Source organism: Cherax quadricarinatus, chromosome 58, assembly GCF_038502225.1.
Source record: "Cherax quadricarinatus isolate ZL_2023a chromosome 58, ASM3850222v1, whole genome shotgun sequence".
Classification (NCBI taxonomy): domain Eukaryota; kingdom Metazoa; phylum Arthropoda; class Malacostraca; order Decapoda; family Parastacidae; genus Cherax; species Cherax quadricarinatus.
In genome coordinates, this window is record NC_091349.1 from 19,640,729 (window position 1) to 19,656,997 (window position 16,269).

The window sequence follows — 16,269 nt, forward strand, 5'->3', positions numbered from 1 at the left end:
CTCACCCTAACTTCCTCCTCCCTTAGTTTATACACCTTCACCTCTCTCTTACTTGCTGTTGCCATTTTGTCCTATCTACCTTTTACTCTAACTATAGCTACAACTAAATTATGATCCTATATCAGTTGCCCCTCTATAAACATGTACATCCTGAAACCTACCCATCAACCTTTTATCCACCAATACATCATCTAATAAAGAACTTTCATTAGGTGCTATATCAAACCTTGTATACTTATTTATCCTCTTTTTCATAAAATATGTATTACTTATTACCAAACCTCTTTCTACACATAGCTCAATTAAAGGCTTCCCATTTTCATTTACCCCTGGCACCCCAAATTTACCTACTACTTCCTCCACAACATTTTTACCCACTTTAGCATTAAGATCCCCAACCACAAGTACTCTCTCACTTGGTTCGAAACTCCCCACGCACTCAGCATTTCCCAAAAATTTCTCTCTCCTCTGCATTTCTCTCTTTTCCAGGTGCATAAGTGCTTATTATAACCCATTTTTTCACATCCAACCCTTATTTTACACCACAATCCTTGAATTTATACATTTCTATTCCCTCTTTTCCTGCCATAACTTATCCTTCAACATTATTGCTACTCCTTCTTTAACTCAAACTCTATTTGAAACCCCTGACCTAATCCCATTTATTTCTCTCCACTGAAACTCTCACACCTCCTTCAGCTTTGTTTCACTTAAAGCCAGGACATCCAGCTTCTTCTCATTCATAACAACCACAATCATCTCTTTCTTATCATTCACACAACATCCACACACATTCAAACATCCTACTTTGACGGTTTTCTTTTTCTTTTTCTTTTTAGTAGGTTATACGGGAAAAAAAGTTACTAGCCCACTGTTCCTGACATTTTAGTTGACTTTTACAACACGCATGACTTACAGAGGAAAGATTCTTATTCCACTTCCCCATGGATATGAAAGGAAAAGCAATAACAACAAGAACTATTACGATAAAATCAAAGAAAACTCAGATGAGTGTGTATACAATAAAAGTGTACATGTATGTGTAGTGACCTAAGTGTAAGTAGAAGTAGCAAGATGTCCCTGAAATCTTGCATGTTTATGAGACAGGAAAATGACACCAGCAATCCTACCATCATGTAAAACAAATACAGGCTTCCTCTTTTACACTCGGTAGGATGGTAGTACCTCCCCGAATGGTTGCTGTTTACCAACCTACTACCTTTCTATTATTATTAGGAAAGGTAGGGGGTGTGTGGACCAGGTGTTTACAGTGAAACATATAAGTGAACAGTATTTAGATAAGGCTAAAGAGGTCTTTGTGGCATTTATGGATTTGGAAAAGGAGTATGACAGGGTGGATAGGGGGGCAATGTGGCAGATGTTGCAGGTGTATGGTATAGGAGGTAGGTTACTGAAAGCAGTGAAGAGTTTTTACGAGGATAGTGAGGCTCAAGTTAGAGTATGTAGGAAAGAGGGAAATTATTTCCCAGTAAAAGTAGGCCTTAGACAAGGATGTGTGATGTCACCGTGGTTGTTTAATATATTTATAGATGGGGTTGTAAGAGAAGTAAATGCGAGGGTCTTGGCAAGAGGCGTGGAGTTAAAAGATAAAGTATCACACATAAAGTGGGAGTTGTCACAGTTGCTCTTTGCTGATGACACTGTGCTCTTAAGATAAGATAAGATTTTGTTCGGATTTTTAACCCCGGAGGGTTAGCCACCCAGGATAACCCAAGAAAGTCAGTGCGTCATTGAGGACTGTCTAACTTATTTCCATTGGGGTCCTTAATCTTGTCCCCCAGGATGCGACCCACACCAGTCGACTAACACCCAGGTACCTATTTGCTGCTAGGTGAACAGGACAATAGGTGTAAGGAAACGTGTTGGAATTTCCACCCGCCGGGAATCGAACCCGGGCCCTCCGGGTGTGAAGCGGGAGCTTTAGCCACCAGACCACCGGGCCACTTGGCTCTTGGGAGATTCTGAAGAGAAGTTGCAGAGATTGGTGGATGAATTTGGTAGGGTATGCAAAAGAAGAAAATTAAAAGTGAATACAGGAAAAAGTAAGGTTATGAGGATAACAAAAAGATTAGGTGATGAAAGATTGGCTATCAGATTGGAATGAGAAAGTATGGAGGAGGTGAATGTATTCAGATATTTGGGAGTGGACGTGTCAGTGGACGGGTCTATGAAAGATGAGGTGAATCATAGAATTGATGAGGGGAAAAGGGTGAGTGGTGCACTTAGGAGTCTGTGGAGACAAAGAACTTTATCCTTGGAGGCAAAGAGGGGAATGTATGAGAGTATAGTTTTACCAACGCTCTTATATGGGTGTGAAGCATGGGTGATGAATGTTGCAGCGAGGAGAAGGCTGGAGGCAGTGGAGATGTCATGTCTGAGGGCAATGTGTGGTGTGAATATAATGCAGAGAATTCGTAGTTTGGAAGTTAGGAGGAGGTGCGGGATTACCAAAACTGTTGTCCAGAGGCGGGGTAGGGGTCGGCCTAGGAAAGGTTGGAGGGAGCGGGTAAAGGAGGTTTTGTGTGCGAGGGGCTTGGACTTCCAGCAGGCATGCGTGAGCATGTTTGATAGGAGTGAATGGAGACAAATGGTTTTTAATACTTGACGTGCTGTTGGAGTGTGAGCAAAGTAACATTTATGAAGGGGTTCAGGGAAACCAGCAGGCCGGACTTGAGTCCTGGAGATGGGAAGTACAGTGTCTGCACTCTGAAGGAGGGGTGCTAATGTTGCTGTTTAAAAACTGTAGTGTAAAGCACCCTTCTGGCAAGACAGTGATGGAGTGAATGATGGTGAAAGTTTTTCTTTTTCAGGCCACCCTGCCTTGGTGGGAATCGGCCAGTGTGATAATATAAAAAAATAATTATTATCGATACTATCATTAATGTAAAAGTTTTAACAGGCTACTTTTTTCCTAGTGTTGGAACATTTTTGGGTAGCACATTGTGTTTATTTTTCTGGTAAATGCTATATACAGTAGGGCCCCGCTTTATGGCGTTTCACTTTACGGCGTTCTGCTAATATGGTCATTTCAAATTATGACCAAAACTCGCTATACGGCTCCCCCCACCTGACTTTCTAATACGGTCACCGTGCCCCACCCTGTTTGTTTACATTCTCCGTGAGCTCAGTAAGCACTAAGTCTCTCCATTTTGTCTGGAAACTCCAAAATTTCAAATGTTTTTAAAAGTTATTTCATATTTTATATATACTCTGATAATTATACTTATGTATACCTGTACCTAAATAAACTTACATACTGTGCTGGCGTGCAGGTACACATTAAAATCGGTAAGTGTCTTATGTCTCCAGACGTCATATTAGTAATGATAATAATAATCATCGAGTCATTTAAATGTCGTATATTACGTTAATATACACATTTTCATTAATCCATCTATGATATTTTTTTCAAAATTATATAATAAACACGATGCATAACATATAAATAAGATAAATACACCCCACAGTAGAATAAATAAACATAAATGTGAGATGTGGTAGCAGACGACTTGCACAAGTGACGCCATATTAGAAATAATAATAACAATACTCACCGAGTCTCATTAAATGTCGTATATTACGTTAATATACACATTTTCATTAATCCATCCATGATATTTTTTTCAAAATTATATAATAAACACGATACATAACATAAAAAGATGATAAATACACCCCACAATAGAATAAATAAACATAAATATAAGATGTGGGAGCCAGATAACTTGTACAAGTGATGGCAAGAATAACATTTTCTCTAATCTAACATAAGAGAAAATGTGTTACTGGGGGTAACTAGAAAATTATTCCTTTCGTATGTATGTAAGTTTATTCAGGTATACACAAATACAGTTACATAGATTATCATACATAACAACATATGTGTAGAGAACCTAGGATAACCCAAAAAAGTCAGTGACTTATTTCCATTACCTTCACTCAGAGCTTCATTTCTTCTCAAAATGATGTTACATGAGAATGGGAGTGTTCTTCTTTATTAATTCTACCGTATCAATGCAGAGACAACCTGTACACAATGTAACTTGTACACAAACCAGACGTGTACACTGTTTGTTTACAAAACTTACGTTCGCCTGGTTTGTTTACATAACTCTGCGCCTGTCCTCTCTCATGCACTCATTCTTTCTCTCTCTCATTTATTCGTTTTATCTCATTTACTTACTCCTGACCCTACATTAAGACTAGAAATATTTTAAGGTAAGTAATGAGTGAACTGTATATACATTTTATCGCTCTGGGATGCTTAAATATCATAGAATAGTATGTGTGGGTGGGGTGGCCTGGTAAGGTAGCCATTCTGATTACCATACATACCACACTTAATTTCTTACAAAAAATACTACTTGTCTCACCCTAGATTAAGACTATAAATATTTTAAGGTAAGTAATGAGTGCACTATGTGTGTATTGTACTTTTTTATTGTTTTTTGATGCCTGGTTCTATTGCTAACTTAATATATGCTAGTGTAAACTTGTTATCAAGTGTTTGTATGCATTTATAAGTGGAAAAAAAGGGTGTTCCACTTTACGGCGGTTTCCACTTTACGGCGGTAGCCTGGAACCTAACCTGCCATATAAGTGGGGCCCTGCTGTACATGTTTTGGCATTCAATGTGTGTAGCCATATTTAACCTGTGAATTACCTTGTAACTACTGATATTATATATGTGAGGTTTACTTATAATTAAATATGTCAGAAGAAGGAATTAACTTTTCAGGTTTTATAGGTGTTAATATAAATTCACCAGTGAACATGTCTGCTGAAAGTAGTCGCTCAGCATCACTTGCCCCAGGTGATCATGAAATGGAGGTGAAGAGCCTTGGTACAAGCTGAAGAATCTAAAATTCAACAAGACAATTATTAGAGATTAAAGGCAGCAAGGGAAAGGATAGTTTCTACTTTTACAAGGTTCAGGGCACAGACCTGAGCAGCCATTTCGCTTAGATAAAGCTGCTAATTTTGTTCCCAAATTTGAGGAAACTGCTGTAGCCCAAAAGTGGCCACAAATGGGGTGGGCTACTCTAGTTTGTACAGAGTATGTTGGTAATGGGCTACAAAGAGTACTCTTGAGGAAAGTTATTTTTCTGAGTATTCTAAAATTGAGGAAGTGCTGTTGCTTGTACACCAAATGCCTACTGAGAAACATAGGCAAACTATTTTTTTTTTATTGCTGGTAAGGGAGGTTAAAGGACTATAATATTTGAAAAATTACTGCAAAATCTACAGTAAAACCCATCATCCCAAGGAACCACCACCGAAGGGATTTTTTTTTATCTTGAAAGACTGATACTTTTGAATGGATAAAACATTAGTGGATTTGAGTGCTACCTTACCCTTCCAAACTTAATGACCTAAAAATGTTTGTTCCAGGTTTTAGAAATTATAATTAAATCATCCACGTAAGCCTCGACGCCCACCTGCCCTTTTATTGAATGGTAGATCAATATTTGGAATGTGACCGGCAGGCTCCTCATGCCAAATGGGGTCACAGTATACTGGTAATGGCCTCCAGGAATCGCAATGGCAGAGATTTCCTTGGCCTTGTCAGTTAAGCGAACCTGACAATAACCTTTGATATCTTATTTTGAATCAAATTTAGCCTTACCGCATCATCCATATGAGGCAGAAGGTAAGCAACTGGTACTGTGACCACATTTACTTTAGGGTAATTGGTACACATCAACACTATCAGCTTTTTCCACAAGGATGTAAAGTGAGATTCACAGACTCGATGACTCTTCTAATCCATGGTCTAGTAGAAAAGTTACTTCTTGTTGTAGTAGTTTCTGGGTTAGTTTCTGGAGATTCCAACATTTTTGGATATTCCAAAAATGTTGGAATATGATTGCAGAAGAGCGACAAGACCAGCCAATTGTGCTTCTGTAAATCCGAACATGAGAGTGTGAGGGTTAAGACAAGACAGGTTAAGAAATCATATTTGGACCTCTTGAACTTTGCGAGTCAGGATCATTGCCAGGGTCTGTAGGTACAGAAGTCATGGTCATTATTGAGGCATGAGGCAACTCAAAAGAATATTTAATCTGAATTATGTGGTAGACTTTACCTTCTTCAGGTTTGTGAAGAGGTGCTATCACATGATAAAGATCTGAATTATTCTGCACCACCTGCATAGGGCCAGTAAACCTTGCCTTTAAGGTGTGACTAGGTACAGGTTACTGGATCAATGCCTTTTCTACCTTGAACATTAAAATGGTATAAAATACCGACAGGTTGTTAGGTAAGACACATATGCAACAGTTAGGTATCTTTATTATGAAACGTTTCGCCTACACAGTAGGCTTCTTCAGTCAAGTACAGAAAAGTTGATAGAAGCAGAAGATACTTGAAGACGATGTAATCAGTCCATCAGTTTCATACTATGGAACAATGCTCTTCTCCAGACTGAGGGACTGACCACCTCAAAACTTTAAGGGTGATGGACTGATTACATCGTCTTCAAGTATCTTCTGCTTCTATCAACTTTTCTGTACTTGACTGAAGAAGCCTACTGTGTAGGCGAAACGTTTCATAATAAAGATACCTAACTGTTGCATATGTGTCTTACCTAACAACCTTTTCTACCTTGCTGAATAAACGGGGTTTCAATGCCTTGTCATACCTCTGTTTCATGCTGTCCTGGGTTTTCTCAGTGTTACCCTTAGCCATTTGATGCACAAGATGTAGTCTTGCTTTGAGGTTCATAATGAACCATTGTGGTATATTCTCCCAGCTAATCCATTTTAAGCAGTTGCAGAGGTCCCCCTATGTTATGGCCAGACTGTACCCTGCAGACTCTTGCATGGTTTCTCTCAGAGCAAAGAGCAGCAGAGGTCAAGATTCAGGTAATAAGTATACAACATGGTTTTCAAAGTTTGGTGGAATCTTCATGGTGCCTCTTGGGATCAAGGATATCCTAAGGAAAATGACTGCTTAATGCTTAAGCAGCTCAACACCTTTCTAAGGGCTTTAGCAGTAAAACTGGTACCTTGATCATGTTGAATAGCCCATGAGATTCCCACTTGGATGTGGGTTTTTACAATTGCCTTAGTACTGATAATATGCATGGGCACTGCCTTTGGTGATTTTACCTAAAAATTGTAACAATATAATGGTTACTTGACTTGGCCTTAGGTAAAGGCCCTACACAGTCTATTATCAGGCCTGCAAAGGGTTCTCTGTTCGATGGTATGGAACATAGTTGGGCAGGCTGACTTGCAGATATTCATGGCAAGATCTGATGTAGCTCCAGTCATCCTGCTTGAAACCTGGCCAATCAAAATGCTTAATAATATGGTATAGGGTTTCAATAACACCCTAATGTCCCCATAGATGAATTACAGGCTACCCTCAAAATCTGGGATCTAGCCTACTTTTTAGGCACAGTTTACCCATCAGGTGTGGACAGCCCCTTTACCTCCTTACTAGTAGTTTTCTTTATTGGAATATCTTTTTTAAATACTAACAGGTATTTAAAAGCACTATATTGGCTTCATAAACTGCCAACATTAAAGCAGAGCCAAGAGTTGGGTCCCTTTGTTGCTCTTCCCTGAAGGTTGGTCTGTTGGACATGGAATCAGGGGCATTTGGCAATCCTGCTACCTAGGAATAGTAAGGTTTGACCTGGGAGCTTTCACTTGATTTGCGAGGCCTTGGACAGTTGCCATCATAAATCAACACGTCCAACCCAAGGTCGAAGTCTCCCAAGGTAAAGTCAGCACTTTTGCCAGACTTTACCTTGGTTATTGCCCGAGTTATGGCCATAAATGGAGCAGGTGCAGAGCTTTCTATGTAACTACAGGATCAGGACACAATCTGGAACAGAGGATATCGTTATCAATATGCAGCAGTGCCTCTTTCATAGGAAATTCACCTGACACACCCACAGTCAAGTAATTTGTGAAGTAATTATTCCTAACAAAAATTCGAAGGGAACTGAAAAGATTGCCCCTCCATAAACTTCTAATAATACTGAACAGTTAAAATAAATCCTATAAGAGATTGGGAGTATATACTCCCTCTCATAAAAGGAAACAGTAGGTATTTGTATCTTAAAGGTGGTAACCTGTATGGAGACTCAGTCTCTTTTATTGATGTTAAGCTACTATTGTATAAGATTTCCTTGGATTTTTAACCCAGAGGGTCAGCCACCCAGGATAAGCCAAGAAAGTCAATGTGTCGTCAGGGACGGTCTGTCTTATTTCCACTGGGGTCCTTAAATACTGTCCCTCAGGATGACCCACACCAGTCAACTAACACCAAGGTACCTACTTACCGCTAGTTGAACAGGGACAGCAGATGAAAGGAAATATGTCTGACGTTTCCACCCATGCCAGGGATTGAACCACAGACACTCAATGTGAGAGGTTAGAGCATTGATAACTGAGCCATGGGCTCCATACATGCTGTTATGCAGAAATGTGGGATAGCTGGGGGCTTGAGCCTGGTCTAAGGGTAAAGGTAAAAGTTACACACATCTCAAGCCCAAACCACGCTAACTCCGCGTACCCAAACATCCTTGGAAAATAAATCATTAACACAATTTCTTTATAATTACAGTTAGAGTACTTTACAGTACCCCCAAATGCACAATATCAATTATAAAATTATTCTTTACAACTATAATATTCATATTATTATGGTACACTTCTCCACTATATGTACATTACGATGTCATGCAGAACCCTGCATAACACATGCCTTCACTTTGTCCTTGTTAGTGGTGATGCTTAGTAAGGGTGCAATATTGCCTATAGGTTTCCGAGAATTGGACTTACCCAACTTACCGCCTGTGGAAGATCGTTTGAATTTGTGACAGTCAGAAATAATATGGCCGGGCTCATGGAAGCAGTGGCACGACAGAGGCTTGGGAATCTTATCTTGTGTACCTTTCTGGTCTTGAGGTGTGCATTGTGACTCCCAGCTTTTGTCCTCTGGCCACCAGCAGAAGTTTTTCCCAAATGGCCTTGTATGTACTGACAATGACGTGAAAAATTTATAGTGGACCTCTCGTTAGGTACCAGTTGGCTTCAAGAGCATCTGCTAACTTCGCAGCCTCCAAAGCAGTTTCGAGAGTATGATCTAGGTAAAACCTCACATTCTGACCAATAGGCTCTAAGATATTAATGACCAAAATGGAGCAGTGGCAGCTTGTGTAGAGGCACTGTGAAACTGCAGCATCCCCTATTTTCACTTGATATTATTGAAAACATTCAATATATTGAGTCTTTCTTTCTTTAATTCTTTCTTTATACAGCAGGGCCCCACTTATATAGCGGGTTAGGTTCCAGGCTATTGCTGGAAAGCAGACATCACCGGAAAGCAGAACGCCATTTTTTCCATTTATAAATGCATATAAATGCCAGACAACAAGTTTACACTAAGTTATATTAAGTTAGTAATAGAACTAGGCATTAAAAAACACAAAAAGTAAAATACATACACAGTACATTCATTACTTATCTTAAAGTACAGTGAACCCCGACATTCGATGGCATCGACATTCGATAAATCCGACATTCGATGCATTTTAATGCAAAAATTTCGCCTCAACATTCGATGGAAAACCCGACATTCGATGCGATTCATCTCGTTTCATACGAGACGTGTCCACGTGTGGCCTGAACTGCACCGTGTGTGCCAGTGTTTACAAGCCAGCCAGTGTGCGCGCATCTAAGGATACATTCGGTACATTCCATATTATCACTTTTTTTGGTGCTTGTTTCTGCAAAATAAGTAACCATGGGCCCCAAGAAAGCTTCTAGTGCCAAGCCTTCGAGAAAAAAGGCGCTAATGACTATTGAAATGAAGAAAGAGATAATTGCAAAGTACGAAAGTGGAGTGCGTGTGTCGGAGCTGGCCAGGTTGTATAGTAAACCCCAATCAACCATCTCTACTATAGTGAGCAGGAAAACGGCAATCAAGGAAGCTGTTGTTGCAATAGGTGCAACTTTGTTTTTGAAACAGAGATCGCTAGTGTTAGAAGATGATGAGAGACTGTTATTGGTGTGGATAAATGAAAAACAGATAGCAGGAGAGAGCATCTCTCAAGTGATCATTTGTGAAAAGGCTAGGCAGTTGCATGATGATTTGGTAAAGAAATTGCCTGCAACTAGTGGTGATGTGAGTGACTTTAAGGCCAGCAAAGGTTGGTTTGAAAGATTTAAGAATCATAGTGGCATACATAGTGTGATTAGGCATGGTGAGGCTGCCAGTTCGGACCACAAAGCGGCTGAAAAATATGTGCATGAATTCAAGGAGTACATAGAGGCTGAAGGATTGAAACCTAAACAAGTGTTTAACTGTGACGAAACAGGCCTGTTTTGGAAGAAACTGCCAAGCAGGACCTACATTACTCAAGAGGAAAAGGCACTCCCAGAACATAAGCCTATGAAAGATAGGCTTACTCTTCTGATGTGTGCCAATGCTAGTGGTGATTGCAAAGTGAAGCCTTTATTGGTGTATCACTCAGAAACTCCCAGAGTGTTCAGGCAAAAGAATATCCTCAAGGCTAATTTGTGTGTGCTGTGGAGGGCAAACAGTAAGGCATGGGTCACTAGGGACTTTTTCTATGACTGGTTACACCATGGAAGTTAGTGGGGAGGATGAGGAAGAGTTGGTGGAGGAGGACAATGATGAACTAACCACTCATGAGCTGCTAGATCATCTTCAACAGCAAGAGGCCAGACCTGAGGAAACTGCTTCAGAGGAGGGGAGAGAGAAATTGAAGAAGTTGCCTACTTCAAAGATTAACCCTTTGACTGTTTTCGACGTATAAATACGTCTTACGAGCCAATGTTTCTGACGTATATATACTCAACAATTCTAGCGGCTTCAAATCAAGCGGGAGAAAGCTGGTAGGCCCACATGTGAGAGAATGGGTCTGTGTGGTCAGTGTGCACCACATAAAAAAAATCCTGCAGCACACATTGCGTAATGAGAAAAAAAAAACTCCGATCGTTTTTTTGGAATAAAACGCCAACTTTGAGGTGCATTTTCGTATAGTATTTATCGTTGTATTCGCGTTTTCATGGTCTTAGGTGATAAAATGGAAAACATATTACAGAAATAGAGATGATTTTCATTACTTTGACGATGAAAACGACCTTGAAACTGAGCTCAAAGTAGCGGAAATGTTCGATTTTTACCAATGTTCAGGAGTAAATAAATCACACCACACGTCCAATACACGTCAACTGGGGAGTCTAATATTCTTTCACTAGTGCACTGATATTATTTATACCATTTTTACAATAATCCAGTAGTCTGCATAACAGTAAATTTTGTATTTTTTTTGTATGAATAAAAATAGAAAGCAATAATAATATAAGAGGGGCCTAGAGATGTGACTAATGAACAGAGCATATGTTATTTTAGTGCCACGAATGTCTACCTTGTTTATTCTGGACCCTATTTTGAAATTGGCATCTGTTTTAGTTTGCGTGAAATTGGCCAAATTGCCAATTTCTGACCACCATATTGGGTAGTCCAAATTAGTAAATGGGAGGTTTCTTGTACTCAGCTGATAGATAAAATGGAGTTCTAAAGAAATAGCTATGAGTTTGGTCAACTGGAACAATGGAATTGGCTGAAAATAGGGCTCAAAGTCGGCGAAATCGCTGATACACATATGTCGCCAAGACTGCTAACTTCGCGGGAGCATAATTCCATGAGTTTTCGACCAAATTTCGAACTTTTGGTGTCATTACCATCGGGAAAAGATTCTCTATCATTTCATAAGAAAAAATAATTTTTTTTTTAAAAAATTGAGCGACATAGAATGACAGTTTCAGAAAGGGGCCTGAAACAGTCAAAGGGTTAAGGAAATGTGTGCAAAGTGGCTTGAAGTGCAAACCTTTTTTGATGAAAATCACCCTGACACAGCTACTGCAAGCCGTGTTGGCAACCTGTACACTGACAATGTTGTGAACCACTTTAGGAAAGTCATAAAGGAGCGAGAGGTACAGGCCTCTATGGACAGATATGTTGTGCGACAGAAGTCCAGTGACTCTAAAGCTGGTCCTAGTGGCATTAAAAGAAGAAGGGAAGTAACCCCAGAAAAGGACTTGCTACCTCAAGTCCTAATGGAAGGGGATTCCCCTTCTAAACAGTAACAACCTTGACACTCTCCCCTCCTCCCATCCCATCAATCATCACCAGATCTTCATTAAAGGTAAGTGTCAATTATTCTATTGTTATTAATGTATTGTTATTGCTGTTATTGTAATTATTTTATTGCATTAAACTTAATATTTCACGTGGTAAAATTTTTTTTTTCATACTTTTGGGTGTCTTGCACGGATTAATTTGATTTCCATTATTTCTTATGGGGAAAATTAATTCGACTTTCGATATTTTCGACATTCGATAGCTCTAAGGAACGAATTAGTATCGAATGCCGAGGGTCCACTGTATTTGTAATCTTAATGTAGGGCAGGAGGTGAGTAGTACTTATTTGTAGGAAGTCAGGTGTAGGTAGCCCTGGTTCCCCGTCTCATACTTCATATACGATATTTAAAACAGCCCAGAGAGTTAAAATACACATACAGTATACTCATTATTTACTGTAAAATATGTGTGGTCTTAATGCAGGAAGAGAGGTGAGTAGTATTTATTTGTAGGAAGTCAGTGTAGGTAGCCGGTAGGTCTAGCCCACCTGGGCTACACCTACCAGCTACCTACACTGAGGCCCAGAGCCATATTATTAGCAGTGACATATCTTATTCACTGAATTTAATCGTTTCTAACAACTACCTTTAGATGCCATCATAAACGAAGGGAGAAGTAATGAATAATTCATGCCGAAAATTGTAAACAAAAGCTGAGTGGGGGAGAGGCTGCGCCAAACGCAGATTCATACACGTTTTCTCTGGAGCCTGACCAAAGAAAACGTAATGTTGTCCCTCTACCCGGCTACCACACAGGCCCACAAGTATTATTATCAGTGCACATATAAATATGCAATAAATGCCAGACAACAAGTCTACACTAACTTATATTAAGTTAGCAATAGAAACACAATAAAAGGTAAGATACACACACAGTACACTTACTTAAGAACATAAGAATGGAGGAACACTGCAGAAGGCCTACTGGCCCATACAAGGCAGGTCCTTATCAAAACAACCTCTACCCAAAGCTACTAAGAATTAACTCCCATACCCAATGACAACAATCAAACCTAGCCCCTCCCACTCATATATTTGTCCAATCTCTTCTTAAAAGTTACCCAAGGTCCTAGCCTCTATCACCCTACTGAGAAAATTGTTCCACACATCCACAACTTTGTTAGAAAACCAGTACTGACCTATGTCCTTTCCAAATCTAAATTTATCCAACTTAAATCCATTGTTTCTGGTTCTTACCTGGTTTGACACCCTCAGTACTTTATTATTATCTCCTTTGATTATGCCCATCATCCACATATACACTTCAATGATATCTCCCCTCATTCTACGCCTCTCCAGAGAGTGGAGATTTAAGGCTTTAAGTCTATCTTCATATGGGAGATTCCTTACACAGCAAATCATTTTAGTCATTCTTCTCTGTATGTTCTCTAAATTAGTGTCTATATCCATCCTGTAGTAAGGAGACCAAAACTGAGTAGCATAATCTAAATGAGGCCTCACTAGTGATGCATAGAGCTGTAAAATAACTTTTGGACTTCTGTTACTTATACTTCTTGAGATAAATCTAAGTAATCTGTTAGCCTTGTTGTGCACACTTAGGCACTGCTGTCTTGGCTTCAGGTTTCTGCTTACCATGACTCCCAAGTCTTTTTCACATTCTGTCTGTATGATCAAGCTCTACTTTACCTAGTTTATAGCTTTGAGGGTTATTTTCATTACCAAGGACTAGTAGCTTACACTTACCCCACATTGAACTTCATCTGCCATTTTTCAGACCAAGACATTAATTTGTCCAAATCCTCCTGGAGTTCATTGCTATCCTCAGAATGAATCATACGATCTATCTTTGTATCATCAGCAAATTTGCTCATGTCACTCGTAATCCCTTCATCAAGGTCATTAATGTAAATTATGAACAAGAGAGGGCCTAAAACTGATCCTTGTGGAATGCCACTAGTGACTAATCCCCATTCAGATTTGACCCCATTAATTGAAACTCTGCTTTCTGTTGGTAAGCCATGCCTTAATCCATGCTAGAACTTTACCTCTTATACCATGAGCTGCCACTTTTCTAGAGTCTCTTGTGAGGTATTCGATCGAAGGCTTTATTAAAATCCAAATAAACAATATCATATTCTTTATCATTGTCTACTGCCTCAAATGTTCTACTGGAGAACGTCAGTAAACTTGTCAGGCAGGAATGACCTCTCGTGAACCCATGCTGAGATTCATTTATCAAGTTATGCTCTTCAAGGTGACTTCTAATAATGCCAGTTATAAGTGATTCTAGTAACTTGCCTACTAAAGATGTCAGGCTTACTGGACAGTAATTTGAAGGAACGGACTTATCCCCTGATTTGAATATAAGAACCACATTAGCCATCTTCCACAACTCTGGCACAACACCAGTAAGAATGGATGCATTAACCCTTTCAGGGTCCGTCCCGTAGATCTATGGCTTTACGTTCAGGGTCCAAACCGTAGATCTACGCCATGAGCTCAGCTCACTCTGATAAGCTGTGAGTGGTAAATTTAGGCCTAGATATGAGAGAATACATCTATGTGGTATGTGTGCACCACATAAAACAAATCCTGCAGCACACAGTGTATAATGAGGGAAAAAAACTGAGACCGTGATTTTTTATTAAAACAGCAACTTGCATTGTTTTTCGTATGTTTTTTTATAGTTGTATTTGCGATTTTGTGGTCTCATTTGATAGTATGGAAGACATATTACAGAAGTGGAGATGATTTTGATTGGTTTTAGTACTGGAAATGGCTTGAAACTGAGCTCAAAGTAGCAGAAATGTTAAATTTTTGTAGATGTTCAAGAGTAAACAAAATTTTTGTAGATGTTCAAGAGTAAACAAACGACCTCACACGTCTAATACACGCCAGCTGGTGGGCCTAATATACATTCACAAATATGGTGATGATATTTATACAATTATTACAATATTGCATAACAGTAAATCTTCTATTTTTTGGTTTGAATAAAAATTCATTATGTGAATAAAAAATCAAAATGGAATTTATTTGTAAAGCCTGAAAACATAACTAATGAGCAGAGGAAATGTTAGTTTAGTGCCAGGAATGCCTGCATTGTTTATTCTGGACCCTATTTTGAAATTGGAATATTTTGAACTTTGTGTTAAATTGGCCAAATTACCAATTTCCGATCACTTTATTTTGTAGTTAAAACAGTTGACTGGGCGATTTCTTGTGCTCAATCGATAGAATACAAGTAATGCTAGTGAAATAGCTAAGAATTTGGTCAACTGGAATAAAGTAATTGGCCTAAAATGGGAGTCCAAGTTGGCAAAATTGCCGATTCGTAAATATCGCTGACACATCAAAATTCATGAGAGCATAATTTCGCCATTTTCCATCAAATTTCGTACTTTTTGTTTTATTACCTTTAGAAAAAGATTCTCTACCATTTCATAAGAAAAAATAAATTTTTTTTTTTTTTAAATTCTTGGACACTGGTGCACCCTTTGAAATTTGGCCTCTGGACCCTGAAAGGGTTAAACACACTCGTTAATGGCTGACTAAGTTCCATCTTTCATTTCTTAAGTACAGTGGAACCTCAAATTTCAAACATATCGCTTATCGAACTCTTCGCCTTTCGACCGTTTTTTTCGAACCAACTTTGTCCCTATTATCGAACTCGCCCCTTCTTTCGAACCGCCAGGTACCGGACCTGTCCGCCAGTCCGCTCTGTCCGCGTCCCTGCGCAGGCACCATGAGCCAGTCATGCTTTGTTGATCCTTGAGTGAACACTAACCTGCGGTCTCATTCAAACATTTTACGATTAATTGTGTTTAGTGCTTGTGGGACTGTGAAATAAGCTACCATGGGCCCAAAGAAACTTGCTAGTGGCACCCCTGTGGTAAAGAAAATGAGAAACACCATAGATGTGAAGAAGGAAATAATAAAGAAGTATGAGAGTGGTGTGCGACTTGTTGAGCTTGCCAAGATGTACGGGAAAAACAAGTCGACCATCGCTTCTATCCTGGCAAAGAAAGAACAAATCAAGGAAGCTGATGTTGTGAAAGGTGTTAATATGCTAACCAAAAAAAAGACCACAGATAATCGATCA

General features: G+C 39.3%; 1 protein-coding gene across 12 annotated transcripts in view; it reads right to left on the minus strand.

Annotated features, from left to right (window-relative positions):
- Positions 1–16,269, minus strand: part of Hen1 (Hen1 methyltransferase) — a 371,894-nt gene that overhangs the window by 38,365 nt on the left and 317,260 nt on the right. For 2 of the 12 annotated variants that reach the window (XM_070097633.1, XM_070097637.1), the window contains exon 8: positions 4,787–4,880. The exons of 7 other annotated variants lie outside the window; for them this stretch is intronic. In XM_070097633.1, coding sequence (XP_069953734.1) covers positions 4,787–4,880 — 94 coding nt within the window. Of the gene's footprint in view, positions 1–4,752; positions 4,881–6,661; positions 7,855–16,269 lie in introns of all 12 variants that reach the window. 3 more of the 12 variants (XR_011393633.1, XR_011393634.1, XM_070097634.1) reach the window with 3 other exon arrangements.